We start from the raw sequence: 14,487 nt of genomic DNA on the forward strand, positions 1-14,487 counted from the left end.
AAGATTCAAATCGAGTTATGGCGCATGCATCTCAAGTCAGGATTGGACCCAAAGTGGACACCTACATTTACATTTTAGTCATTTAGTAGACGCTCTTATCAAATTAGCGACTTACAGTAGAGTGCGTACATTTGATTTTTTTTTGTAACTAGTGAAGTATCAAACAGTAGTTAGTCAAGAGGCTTAACTCAATTTTATTGAAAGTTGAGCAAGAACCTTCAAATGAAGACATCGGCTTTGGCATCGAGGTGGAAAGTAAGTACAATGTTGGCCTTGGCTTTTTGCACCCTTTTCTCCCTCTTTTCAATGCCCATTACTCCCAGACATGACAGTTCGACACGCCGACAGGCTCCTTTTGAGACATTAGGTTACCCACACAACGCAGTCCTCCCCAGGAAACCCCCTCAGCTTGTCAAACTCTGGGAGGAGGGTGTATTTTGTCATAACTTCCAATTTTTCTTCTGAAGATATTTGGATTCCTCCTTACTCTTGCCCTCCACTCCATTAAAATGCAGAAGTGTAAAGCCGCTCTGTCTAAAAGCCTGGTGATCAGTGGGTGGCTGTTAGCAATCCATTCAGCAGAGGGCGTGCATCCCAGCCACCCAAGTCTAATCGGTGAATACATTCAATCTCACAGAGACCCAAACTCTTAAGGGACTCAGTTATGAAAGCCTCATACCCTTTTCACATGGATGTGCAACTTTTAAGGGGCTTTTTGAACAACGTTCAAATTGATGTTTTCAGTTTCAATAAATCTTTGCTCATATTTTATTGGTCATGTTTTTTAAATGTAGGCTATTAGTTGCTAATAAATGTAAAACTGCTCTATTGCTCACTATTCTCTCTCTTGAAGGTACTCCCTCTTCCCTCCCTTATGGCAGGTGTGATTTTAGCTACATTTTTTTGGGGGGGGGGTAAAGAATAGCATATTTCAAAATGTATCTAAACTTGTTCACCAAGATATGCACAACTTGTATTCAGTTTCAGGAAATTTTTTGAATAATGAACATCACGATAATAAAGATTTATAGGAAACAATGCAATTACCAAACTCCTGCTAATCTAATCCTCTTTGGGATCCCCTTTCTCTGCCCTGAGTGTTATAATTCTACTTAGTGTCATGCATAGGCAGTGGCTGCTAGACTGGCAATAATTCGTTTATTTTCAAGGAACATAAGTTAAAGCATGGTCTTAAGATGTAAATCCTGGGATTAGATTGGTGTCATTGCTGTGTGACGAGGGCTGGGCAATATATCGAATTAGATCAATTCGAATGAATGTTTTTACGCGGTATTCCAAATGTATGTATCGCAAGAAATCAAGCTTTTTGTTCATTTTTATGAGCGTTTTGTCCCCTTGTTTTCATGTCGTATTTTTGGTCTCGTCTCCTTCACTCCTCTGTGCTGTGTGCAGCTTCCCATTTTACACCACGATCTGTATATAATGACGAGATGCACTTCTCCGCCCTAACTGGGAGATGTTGTACAAATGGCAGGAAGGCAAGCGATAAGCTTAGGTCCAAAATAAGCCCATAGAAAAGCAATGGCCTTATTTTAGCAGCATTTTAGCCAACACTGTTATACTAGCTGCCTAGTCCATGTTTTATAAATGTGCAATAAGCATAAACACAATTTTATATAAGGAATTGGCATTCTGAGAAGGTAAGCCACTTTATTTCAATATCTGAACAAGTGGACTGACTAACATGCTTTTCAAATAGTTGGAGACAAGTGTGTGTTCGTAACAATTCAACTCTTCAACCTTCGTCGCTAGCAAATAGATCCAAGTTGGCTAAACTTGAAATCACGGCCGGCCTGCCCATTAGGCAGGATTAGGAGGACCCCTATGGTGGCAGATTGACGAGGGCGGCATTTTCTGAGCTAGACGGACCAAGACGCACTTCCAACAACACATAAAATCTAACATAATTCTGCCCAAAAACAATTACAATTTCTGTCAACCTGTGTCATATTGGCTTTTTAGGTGAGCGCTGATGCCACCCTATGATAAGCAGTGCCCACTTTGTCAAAGGCAGGACTCAATATTTATCTTGTCCATTCCCAGCACGCCTCTCTAGGGTGCTGTTGGAGAGACACGGCGCTCCACGTTCCATCCTAAAAATGATTGCATATCGTAGAAAGTGTATGCGGCCTTCTTTGTAGCCTACAGGCTGGAGATACAATGTATGACAAACTTTTTACATCATGAAGGTTTTTCTGATCAAATAGCCTAACCTAAATGGCAACCAATCAAAAAAAAAAGTGCTGACATGTTAACAAACAACATACGCTACCGGTCAAAAGTTTTAGGACACCCACTCATTCAAGGTTTTTTTTTTTACTATTTTCTACATTGTAGAATAATAGTGAAGACCTCAACACTATGAAATAACATATGGAATCATGTAGTAACCAAAAGTGTTAAACCAATCAGAATATATTTGAGATTCTTCAAATAGCCACCCTTTGTCTTGACAGCTTTGCACAATCCATATCGCTCCTTGGTCAAATAGCCATTAAACAGCCTGGAGGTGTGTTGGGTTATTGTACCTGTTGAAAAACAAATGATAGTCCCACTAAGCCCAAACCAGATGGGATGGTGTATCGCTGCAGAATGCCATGCTGGTTAAGTGTGCCTTGAATTTAAATAAATCACTGACAGTGTCACCAGCAAAGCACCCCCACACCATCACACCCCCTCCATGCTTCACAGTGGGAACCACCCATTTGGAGATCATCCGGTCACCTACTCAGCATCTCACAAAGACACGTTGGTTGGAACCAAAAATCTCACATTTTGGACTCCACAGAACAAAGGACAGATTTCCATCGGTCTAATGTCCATTGCTCGTGTTTCTTGGCCCAAGCCAGTCCCTTCTTATTGGTGTCCTTTAGTGGTTTCTTTGCAGGAATTTGACCTTGAAGGCCTGATTCACACAGTCTCATCTGAACAGCTGATGTTGAGATGTGTCTGTTACTTGAACTTTGAAGCATTTATTTGGGCTACAATTTCTGAGGTGCAGTTAACTCAAATTAACGTATCCTCTGCAGCAGAGGTAACTCTGGGCCTTCCTTTCCTGTGGCGGTCCTCATGAGAGCCAGTTTCATCATAGCGCTCCATGCTTTTTGCGCCTGCACTTAAAGAAACTTTCAAAGTTCTTGAAATTTCCCGGCTTGACCTTCATGTCTTAAAGTGATGAACTGTTGTTTCTCTTTGCTTATTTGAGCTGTTCTTGCCATAATATGGTCTTGGTCTTTCACCAAATAGGGCTGTCTTCTGTATACCACCCCTACCTTGTCGCAACACAACTGATTGGTTCAAATGCATTAAAGAAAGAAACTGCACAAATTAACTTTTAAGAAGGCAATTGAAATGCATTCGGTGCATTCCACCTCATGAAGATGGTTGAGAGAATACCAAGAGTGTGCAAAGCTGTCAAGGCAACGGGTGGCTACTTTGAAGAATCTCAAATATATATTTTGGTTTGTTTAACACTTCATTTTTTTCTGGATTCTTGCACAGTCTCAATTGAATATATTGATACCTTTCTAGCCTCTGGATTAAAACCTAATTATGACAAGTGTACCATATTACGTATCGGATCGTTAAAGTGTTTACACTACCGTGTAGTTTTCCAATAAAATGGGTGGATGGTGAAGTAGACATACTTGGTATTCACATCTCAAAAAATATAAATGAATTTACAACAATTAATTTCTGATAGGCTACTCAGCAAGGAAGGAAGCCACTGCTCCAAAACCGCCATAAAAAAGCCAGACTACTGTTTGCAACTGCACATGGCGACAAAGATCGTACTTTTTGAAGAAATGTCCTCTGGTCTGATGAAACACACACAACTGTTTGGCCATAATGACCATCGTTATGTTTGGAGGAAAAAGGGGAGTATTGCAAGCAGAAGAACACCATCCCAACCGTGAAGCACGGGGGTGGCAGCATCATGTTGTGGGGGTGCTTTGCTGCAGGAGGGACTGGTGTACTTCCCAAAATAGATGGCTTCATGGAGGATGGAAATTTGTGGATATATTGAAGCAACATCTCAAGAGATCAGTCAGGAAGTTAAAGCTTGGTCTCAGATGGGTCTTCCAAATGGACAAGACCCCAAGCATACTTCCAAAGTTGTGGCAAAATGGCCATCACGAAGCCCTGATCTCAATCCCATAGAAAATGTGTGGGCAGAACTGAAAAGGCGTGTGCGAGCAAGGAGGCCTACAAACCAGCTCTGTCAGGGGGAATAGGCCAAAATTCACCCAACTTATTGTGGGAAGCTTGTGGAAGGCTACCTGAGATGTTTGACCCAAGTTAAACCATTTTAAAGGCAATGCTACCAAATACTAATTGAGGGTATGTTAAATACTGACCCACTGGGAATGTGATGCAAGAAATAAGCTGAAATAAATCACTCTACTATTTTTCTGACATTTCACTTTCTTAAAATAAAGTGGTGATCCTAACTGACCTAAAATGGGATTTTTCCTGGATTAAATGTCAGGAATTGTGAGATGGAGTTTAAATGTATTTGGCTAAGGTGTATGTAAACCTCTGACTTCAACTGTGGGTCTGAATACTTATTTAATATTTCAATTATTTTTAATTAATTAGCCAACTTGTTTTTGCTTTGTCATTGATATTGTGTGTAGATTGATGAAGGGGGGAAAAAAACAATTTAATCAATTTTAGAGTAAGGCTGTAACTTAACAATGTGGAAAAAGTTAAGGGTCTGAACTTTCCAAATGCACTGTGTATAATTGAATGTATAGACAATATAGAATATGTAGTATATCTGAAGAATAGTATATGTGACCAGTGTTCCCTGACTATGTAGGGCAGCAGCCTCTAAGGTGCATGGTAGAGTAACTAGGTGGCTAATGACTAATGTTCAGGGCAGGGTACTGGGTACAGGCTGGCTAGTGGTGACTATTTAACATACTGTTGATGGCCTTGAGGTAGAAGCTGTTTTTCAGTCTCTCGGTCCCAGCTTTGATGCACCTGTACTGACCTTCCCTTCTGGATGGTAGCGTGTTGATCAGGCTGTGGCTCGGGTGGCTGAGGTCCTTGATATTATTCTTGGCCTTCTTGTGACACCGAGTGCTGTAGATGTCCTGGAGGGCAGGCAGTGTGCCCCTGGTGATGTGTTGGGCTAACAGCACCAACTGCTTCCTCATCACGTTTTAATTTACCACTCTTAATGAATGCATTTGTGGACTTGGCACAAGCCCTTTCTATCCAAGGTCTCCGGGTTCCTACTAGTCTTGCACTATTGTCTGTAATTCCTGTGTCAAGTCACACTCTTGACAGGCAATGATTCTATGGATGGCTGTGGTTCAAGGTGTGGTTGCATTCAGAGATTTGATTTTGGCGCTTGCTTCATCATGGCTGAGCTGTGGTTACAGAAGCTAAATACCTCTGATGGTATTAACACGTAACCACAAATCAGACATGCTCTGAACCCTGTGTACCAATCAAACCTGTGGTAAGGACTGGAACTGGTTGACTGGGTAATCACTGTCTTTTCACCCCCCCCCCCCTTTCCCCAGCAGCAGTGCTATGACCCCTCTCTGTTGTAACGTATTACTCATCCTAGCACCTCCACTACTCTAACGCTATGCCACCACAACATTCAAGCCCACGCTCTCAACTGCAACAACAACCGCAGCAGCACAGCAGATCGGGGCTTGTGGCTGCTTGATTTGCAGCTAAAGCCTACTCTTAATGAGGGAAAAATAAGGACTTGTGCAAACACTCACCTGGCATTTTCCCTCTTCCCTTTTTGTTTTGCCATGAATGTTTGACTAGATGAATGTGTTAAACATTCAATTTTTTTTCAACTGAAAAATAAACTGGTTTGCGGGCGGAGTATTATCTTTGTTTTCTTCTCTTGTATGTTGCTCTCCAGGGGGATCCGCAGAGACAGAGTTTTGTATTTCTGGTAGATTGGCTCGTTGAAGTTTCAGGAGACGATAGTGTGTGTGATTGCGTGGGCTGGTGTGTTTCTGTTTTAAGGACATTTGAAGGTGGTTTTAATTACTCAAAGATGTGCAGGTATCCTTTGGAGGCTTAGCTCTACTACTGACCAGGTTTAGTCAGGAAATTGTCTTTACAGGGTTCAAGCAGGACTTTGGTCCACACTGAAATTATCCTATACTCTGAAATAAATATTTGTGAAATTATTTACTGGCTTTTATTAATATATAAACTGCTATTTTAGAATCTTAATTGTGTACAGCATCATTTAGCCTGGCTTGTGTTCTGACAGTGAATGTTATATACACTGAGTGGACAAAGCATTAGGAACACCTTCCTAATATTGAGTTGCACCCTTTTTTGACCTCAGAACAGTGTCGGGGCTTGGGTCGAATGTGTTCCACAGGGATGCTGGCCCATGTTGACTCCAATGCTTCCCACCGTTGTCTCGGTGTCTTTTGGGTGGTGGACCGTCGTTGATACACACGGGAAACTGTTGTGTGAAAAACCCAGCAGCGTTGCTGTTCTTGACACACCTAAACCAGTGCGCCTGGCACCTACTTACCATACCACGTTCAAAGGCACTTAAATATTTTGTCTTTCCCTTTCACCCTCTGAATGGCGCACATGCACGTCTGTTATCTCAAGGCTTAAAATGACTAACCTGTCTCCCCCCCCCCCCCCCCCCCCCTAAATCTACACTGATTTGAAGTGAATTTAGGTGACTTCAATAAGAGATCATAGCTTTCATCTGGTCAGTATGTCATAGAAAGAGCAGGTGTTCCTAATGTTTCGTACACTTCCGAAGCTGTGGCAAAATGGCTTAAGGAGAACAAAGTCAAGCTATTGGAGTGGCCATCATGAAGCCCTGACCTCAATCCTATATTAAATGTGTGGGCAGAACTGAAAAAGCGTGTGCGAGCAAGGAGGCCTACAAACCTGACTCAGTTACACCATCTCTGTCTGGTGGAATGGGCCAGAATTCATCCAACTTATTGTGGGAAGCTTTTGGAAGGCTACCTGAAATGTTTGACCCAAGTTAAACAATTTTAAAGGAAATGCTACTAATTGAGGGTATGTAAACTTCTGACCCACCGGGAATGTGATGAAAGCTATAAAAGCTGAAATAAATCGTTCTCTCAACTATTATTCTGACATGTCACATTCTTAATATAAAATGGTGATCCTAACTGACCTAAGGCAGGTAATTTTTTACAGGAATTGTGAAAACAGTTTAAATGTATTTGGCTAAAGTGTATGTAAACTTCCGACTTCAACTGTAGATGTCCTAACCTACTTTTTTCAGGTAATACATTCAAGCCGAATTTTTTTTTGTGCTAATTTTGTGTTATGCATAATAAGCTTAACTTATCCTCGGTCTCTCGCGCAATACGCAAGCACCTGTGCTCCGCTGGCCTCCTCAAATGCTCCTTAGCTCTTGGTCCCATGCAGTAACATCTTGACTAGAATAGCTTGCTGGACATTTCTTTTGTCACATTTCCTACACCAATGGACTACTTGAAGAGGGACGCATACTTTTGGGGGGTAGGCTGTAGCAGTTATTTATTCAGACCCATAACCATTTAATCAATCTTCGTAAAGAAAAGAAAGCCTTCTGCATATAATTCCAGTCACACATTATTCAAGGATGTCATTAGAATGATGAAGATAAGGAAAACTGTTGAAAGCGACGAAGGATAGGCTAATAAGATTAGTGGAAAAATGTCAGCCTACTAATTACACAATTATGCCCCATTTTATATTTTATTATCCAAATCACTAGCCTATACTTGTGACTTTGTAGGCTGCATCTGCTGCACCAGAATCACTTTCTCTTCCGTTTTATCATGGTTTAAATGTGCGTAATTCCAGTCCATATAATTCAATAGGCTACACTCAAACTGATGAACCTACTGGAGCTAGTTTAATTTATTTGCCCAAGATACCATATAGCCAGCAACATCTATGGGCTTTTCATGTTTTTCTGTCATACATAATGGGCAGTATCCTATCATATGTATTGTATAAGGGCACAATCATTTGGGCATGGGCTCATAAAATGTATTTAATAAATGACTCATCAGGCTCCGGTAGCATCAGGTCTGAATTTATGCTAATCAAAGCTCTTATCAAATGCAGACATTTCCAGTTTTGTCAGGAAATACGGGGTTACCAGGGGAAAAAAGTCATTTTCTCGGGATGGAACATTTCTAAAATACCGGGAAAATATTCAATCCTATTCTGTCCTTCCGGGTTCCGCTGAAGAATTGGAATTGCTCCCGAGCTGTTCCCCCATTTTGGCAGTCAGTTGTGAAAACAATTCAAGCTTTTAGTTACTCCAGATTAAGTTGCCATTTCTACTTGGTTGGATGGAGAATGATAGAGGGAAGCTGGATAGACAGAACTCTGAGGAATAGTTTTGCTGTTGTGTTGGGTGGCTTTGTGATATTGCGAAGGCATTTATTTATGGGTCTCTGTGTGTCAGCCAGGACTTGACAAACTCACCTTCTTGCTTTCTGTTTTACAGCATTGGATCCTGAATGAACATGCACCATAGCACTACTCTACCTTTGGATACAGTACATTCCACAGATGCGTGAGCCAAAGGAGAGATGGCAAGAAACGAAAAGAGTAAGAATTTTGTTAATATGTTAATGTTTGCAGTCTTTACAATTGACCATACTTTTTTATATATATAGGTTTGAGTGAAGTTCAGACTCAGAGGAAACAGTTGCTAGGCTGTATAAAATATATTTTTTAAAGCTGTGATATGTAACTTTTTGGGCGACCCAACCAAATATACATATAATTGTAACTTATAGATCTGTCATTCTAATTGAAAGCAAGTCTAAGAAGAAAGGTAGATCTGTTCTGTGTGTGCTATTTCTATGCTTCCTGTTAAGTTTCGTATGCTTTCGGTTTTCTACACCAGCTTCAAACACAATGTTTTAGATGGTACAATGATTCTCTACACCAGGTATTACCAAACTGGGGTACGCACAATGCCGCTGGGTGTACGGCAAAAAAATGTCTTCACATTTTCAAACAGTCCATTTAGATTTTTCAATGGGGCTATATATTTGGGTGAAGTTTCTTTCTCGCCTGACTAGCCTCGTTTCACTGCCAAAAACTCTCGCATGAATTCCACCAACGGTCCGAATGTAGCCAAACGTAGCTGCTGCTCATTCCGTTTGCTTGAAAATTGATTTATGGTTAAAAAAAAGTAAGGCCAGAGTCCATAGACACATACCAGCTCTACTGGTAGTACTGCTACTACCAGCACTACTGCACCTGTTGACGACACAAGTTCTGCTTCCACGAGCACATTCAATGCTAGCATCAGTAATTCTAAATTTCTTGTTAGCCAAGCTAGCATGGACACTGACAGTTGTCAATCTGATGCAGCCAAAGAGCTACTGCTACCTTACCCGGGAAAGCACCGAACAACAGACAGGGACGTTGTGGACCATCGAAGAGGCGCAAAGATGATGAGAACATCATTGATTTGGGGTTCACTTATATTGGGAGTAGTGCCTTTCCTCAGCCACTGTGTGTTATATGTGCAAAAGTACTATCTCACAACTCGATGAAACCTTCTCTTGCGCAGACATTTAGATGCAAACATGCCAATTTGAAAAATAAGCCACAGGAGTTTTTTGAGCAAGAATTAAGATGACTCTTGAGTAGCAAGACATTTATAAGAGCAACAGATACCATTAATAAGGGTCTGGAAGCGTCTTATATGGTGAGCTACCGAGTGGCTAGGACAGGCAAGCCTCGTACTATTGTGGAGGACTTCATTCTCCCTGCTGCCGCAGATATTGATGGGACAATGCTGGGGGGGAAAGGCCAAAAAAAACTATACAGGCAATGACTTCATCAAAAAACACAGTTTCACGACGCATCAGTGACATGGCAGGAGATGTTTTGAAACAATTACTGCTTCGCATACAAGCCAGTGAATTCTATGCGTTACTGCTGGATGAGTCAACAGACGTGTCGGGCCTGGCACAGCTCCTGGTATATGTCCGTTATGTTTATAGGGGGTCAATAAAGGAAGACATCCTCTTCTGCAAACCACTGGAAACCAGGACAACAGGAGAGGATAGTTTTTTAAAGTACTGGACAACTTTGTGACCTCAAATGGACTTTGGTGGTCAAGATGTGTTGGTATCTGTACCGGTGGCACAATAGCCATGACAGGGAGACAGTGGAGTGGTAACGCATCTGCAAGCAGTTGCTCCTGACGCTACTTGGGTACACTGCAGCATCCACTGAGAAGCTCTTGCTGTCAAGGAATGCCTGACAGCTTGAAAGATGTTTTGGACACTACAGTGAAAATGGTTTAACTTTAAAGCAAGTCCCCTGAACTTTGTATTTTCTGCATTATGCAATGATATAGGCAGCGACCATGTAACGCTTTTACAACCTACAGAAGTGTGCTGCTTATCAATGTGCAAAGTCTTGACAGGTTTTTAAAAAATTGAGAAACAGGCCAACTTTAGGCTTATCTGGTTGATGTTTTTTCCTCACCTGAATGATCTGAATCTAGGATTACAGGGACTCTCCGCAACTAGATTCAATGTGCGGGACAAAATTGAGGCTATTATTAAGAAGTTGGAGCTCTTCTCTGTCTGCATTAACAAGGACAACACAAGTCTTTCCATCATTGTATGTTTTTGTGTGTGCAAATGAACTCAAGCTTACGGACAATGTCAAATGTGATATAGTGAAGCACCGCAGTGAGTTGGGTGCGCAATCACGTGGGTACTTAACTGACACACAACTGGATTTGTTATCCCTTTCTTGCCTTGCCTCCAGTCCACATTTCTGATATCTGAATGCGAGAGCTTCATCAAAATTGCGTCAAACGGTTCTGTGAAAATGTAATTTAATCAGAAGCTACTGACAGATTTCTGGATTGTATCCTGCCTTGGAAAATCACGTAAGACACTGATGCCATTTGCAACCACGTACCGATGTGAGAATGGATTCTCGGCCGTCACTAGCATGAAATCTAATTACAGGCACAGACTGTGTAGAAAATGATTTAAGACTGCAATGATGTATTGGAGAGTGAGTTATGTGCATCCTTTCCAGCACACCCTTCTCATTTAACCTGTACTGAGTATTTCACCATTTTCATATTTAAGATGACTAAATAAAGAGCACAATTGATTGATTATTATATTTGTGCCCTGGTCCTATAAGAGCTCTGTCACTTCCTACGAGCCGGCTTGTGAAGACAACTCACTCATTCTAATGTTTAATAAATGTATCGTATAGAGTGTGTGTTTGGTAGGCTTGCAATGATGGCAAGAAACAATATTTGAGAATGCGCTGACCCTGGTGCTTAGAGGGGGTACGCAGCTGGAGGTTGAATACTTGAGGGGGTACAACGTTTGGGAGCTACTGCTCTACAGTATACTTGCTTGTATTGTCACAAATGGAAATTAAGCAAACTATTAGAATTGTATCAACCCGGAAATGGAAGGGCGATTTAGCATAGTGCGTCTTTAAATTGAGGGAAGCTATGCCAGACACAGTATTTGCTGTGCTGAAATCTGGACCATTCCATGAAAAGAATAATAATGAACTATATCCTATCTCCTGACACATCTGTAGCCCAGTCAGCTTCAAACCATATCTGTATGTTTATTCTAGTGTTCTCCTTTATCCACCCAATACGGTTGTTTTTTGGCTATGATAAAAAAAAAAACAGCATATCTGTTATACAGTTTGTTCTATCAAAATGAGCAGTTGTATAGCAAACATCCTCCTTTTCTTCCAGAATTCAGCCGGGACTGCAGTGCAACAGCAATCCAGTGAGCCAAAGGAGAGAATCCCCCTGAGTCCCTCCCCTCCCAACTCCCACAACCCTTCACCACCATGACCACTGAACTAGGTAGCAGCCTGACCTCCATGGACTGGCTTCCCCAGCTCACCATGCGGGCGGCCATCCAGAAGTCCGACTCAGGGCACCACCACCACGGGCATCATGGCCACGGGCCGGGCAAGAAGAGCACCCCGCTGGACCCGGGCACAACACTGGACCAGGAGGAGGCGGCCCAGCACCGGGACGGCAAGCCACCCTATAGCTACGCCAGCCTCATCACCTTCGCCATTAATGGCTCGCCACACAAGAGGATGACCCTCAGCGAGATCTACCAATGGATCTGTGACAACTTCCCCTACTACTGGGAGGCAGGCAGCGGCTGGAAGGTAAGGGGTGGAAACTGACGAGTAGAAGCGTGAGGGTGCATTAAAGGGATGGTTAACTTAAGAATCAGTTTGTTTGGGATTGACGTCTGCAGTTTTTTGAACTCATGAAAGGTGTGATAACATTGAACTATCCCTTTAAGGAAATTACTTTACTAAATATCCTAGGAATACAGGCACACTGTATTGTGCATATACATTTTGTTGACTCCAGATGATGAAATATACAGTAATCTGGCACATGAACTAATAGGCCCACTTCTCAGCCTCAAGCTGTAAACATTTACTCCCAGATGTACCTGGCCCAGTGTAAAGATGCTGTGGTTGAAACGGTGATCTGCATCAAAGGGAACGTGAGCAAATTCATTAGTCGAGTTGATTACTATCAGCTGCACACAGTGGGAGACAGACATGAAGCCCAAGCAGTCTCTGGGTTCTTTGATTTGGAGAATATACTGTTAATGTACAACTAAAAGAGCTTGTACTACACACACACAGATGCACAGTCACTCACACTCACTCACGCACAGTGAGTAAGAGCGACTTCCATCTCAGGTAGGCATACGTGTGCAGTCTACAGATTAGTGGGCCGCCACAGTTAGAGAAGATGGGTATCGGGGAGTTTACTACCCAGTTCAAGCACACGTTTGCTTTGTATGATAATGTGGATACTCAGGCAGGAGGGGCTGGAAACCAATGCTAACTCCTCTCCCATTTTGAACACAAGCGCTTTAGCCACAGGATGCAGAGTGTAATCAGATAACTCGTCAAGGCCATAACACGTCCACATGGTATGAGGGAGCAGGACATGGGATGCGTCCAAAATGGTCCCCTATTCTCTTAACAATGTCGATGCTTTTGAAAAGTAGTGCACTACAAGGGAATAGGGTGCCATTTGGGATCTCAATAGCTCGTTTGATACCAGCTGTTATGGAAAGAGGTGCTCTGCTGCGGCTTTATAAGCCGTAATAAACATGTTTAGTTTCATGTTACTATGAGCTATGACGACGTGTGTTTACATGCATACCTGCATATGTACTAGTGAAAAGGGGGGGGAAAAAGTTACAAATCGGGATATTATTTTTGACTAAATCACATAACTCCTGTTTTTTTCCTTCCTAGCTTGGTCTGTATCTTTTTAAACAGGGAGACAATTTTGTTTTCAGCACTTCTATTTCTATGACTGATCAAATCTTGTTTTCTCATGGCTCTCTTTTCCCTCTGCAGCTGACCTATGGTGAGCAATATGTTTGAAACACTGATTTTGTGATTCAGAGTATCAAGTACATATAGAATCGCAATACATATCGTATCGCATTTTGTCCATTAAAATAACATCAAATGTATCAGAAATACAGTGTAGACATGGTTAATGTTGTAAATGATTATTGTAGCTGTAAACGGCAGGTTCTTTTTTTTTTATTGGAATGTCTACCGAGGCCCATCAGCAACTATCACTCCTGTGTTCCAATGGCACGTTGTGTTAGCTAATCCAATTTTATAATTTTAAAAGGATAATTGATCATTAGAAAACCCTTTTGCAATTGTTAGCACAGCTGAAAACTATTGTCCTGATTAAAGAAGCAATAAAACTGTCCTTCAGACTAGTTGAGTATCTGGAGCATCAGCATTTGTGGGTTTAATTACAGGCTCAAAATGGCTAGAAACAAAGTCCTTTCTTAAACTATTCTTGTTCTGAGAAATTAAGGCTATTCCATGCAAGAAATTGCCAAGAAACTGAAGATCTCGTACAACACTGTACTACTCCCTTCACAGAACAGTGCAAACTGTCTCTAACCAGAATAGAAAGGAGTGGGAGGCCCCGGTGCACAACTGAGAAAGAGGACAAGTACATTAATGTCTAGTTTGAGAAACAGACGCCTCAAGTCTGGTCCCAAGTTTAAACGGGATCAGATCCACTAATTTCTTCCTTTTGGACTACACATCACATTTGGTCTCCGCTGGATCTGTTGGCGGATTGGATTATCTGACTGACCGACAACTTTTTTGCGTACGGTTTTTAATTTGTTTTAGTGGGAATTATACCGTGTTTTGTGGTCAGTTGTACAGTAGTTGAAGACTACGGAGATTTGATACTCTTTATGGTTGTGTGGTAAAGAGTTTGAGATCTTGATTGAGACTGGGTTTACGCTACACATTAGAGGTTGACCGATTTCATCGGAATGGCCGACTAATTAGTGCCGATTACAAGTTTTCATAATCGGTAATCCACATTTTTGGACACTGATCATGGCCGATTACATTGCACTCCACAAGGAGACTGCG

At 41.8% G+C, this 14,487-nt stretch overlaps 1 protein-coding gene across 2 annotated transcripts in view; it reads left to right on the forward strand.

Moving 5' to 3' along the window:
• The window catches only part of LOC109869730 (forkhead box protein J3), an 87,970-nt gene that overhangs the window by 8,605 nt on the left and 64,878 nt on the right, over positions 1–14,487 (forward strand). For both annotated transcript variants that reach the window (XM_031803475.1, XM_020459995.2), the window contains exons 2-3: positions 8,510–8,613; positions 11,774–12,204. In XM_031803475.1, the coding sequence (XP_031659335.1) occupies positions 11,872–12,204 (333 nt within the window). In that variant the 5' untranslated portion in view covers positions 8,510–8,613; positions 11,774–11,871. The remainder of the gene's footprint in view (positions 1–8,509; positions 8,614–11,773; positions 12,205–14,487) is intronic.

Source organism: Oncorhynchus kisutch, linkage group LG24 (genome assembly GCF_002021735.2).
Source record: "Oncorhynchus kisutch isolate 150728-3 linkage group LG24, Okis_V2, whole genome shotgun sequence".
NCBI classification, from domain to species: Eukaryota; Metazoa; Chordata; class Actinopteri; order Salmoniformes; family Salmonidae; genus Oncorhynchus; species Oncorhynchus kisutch.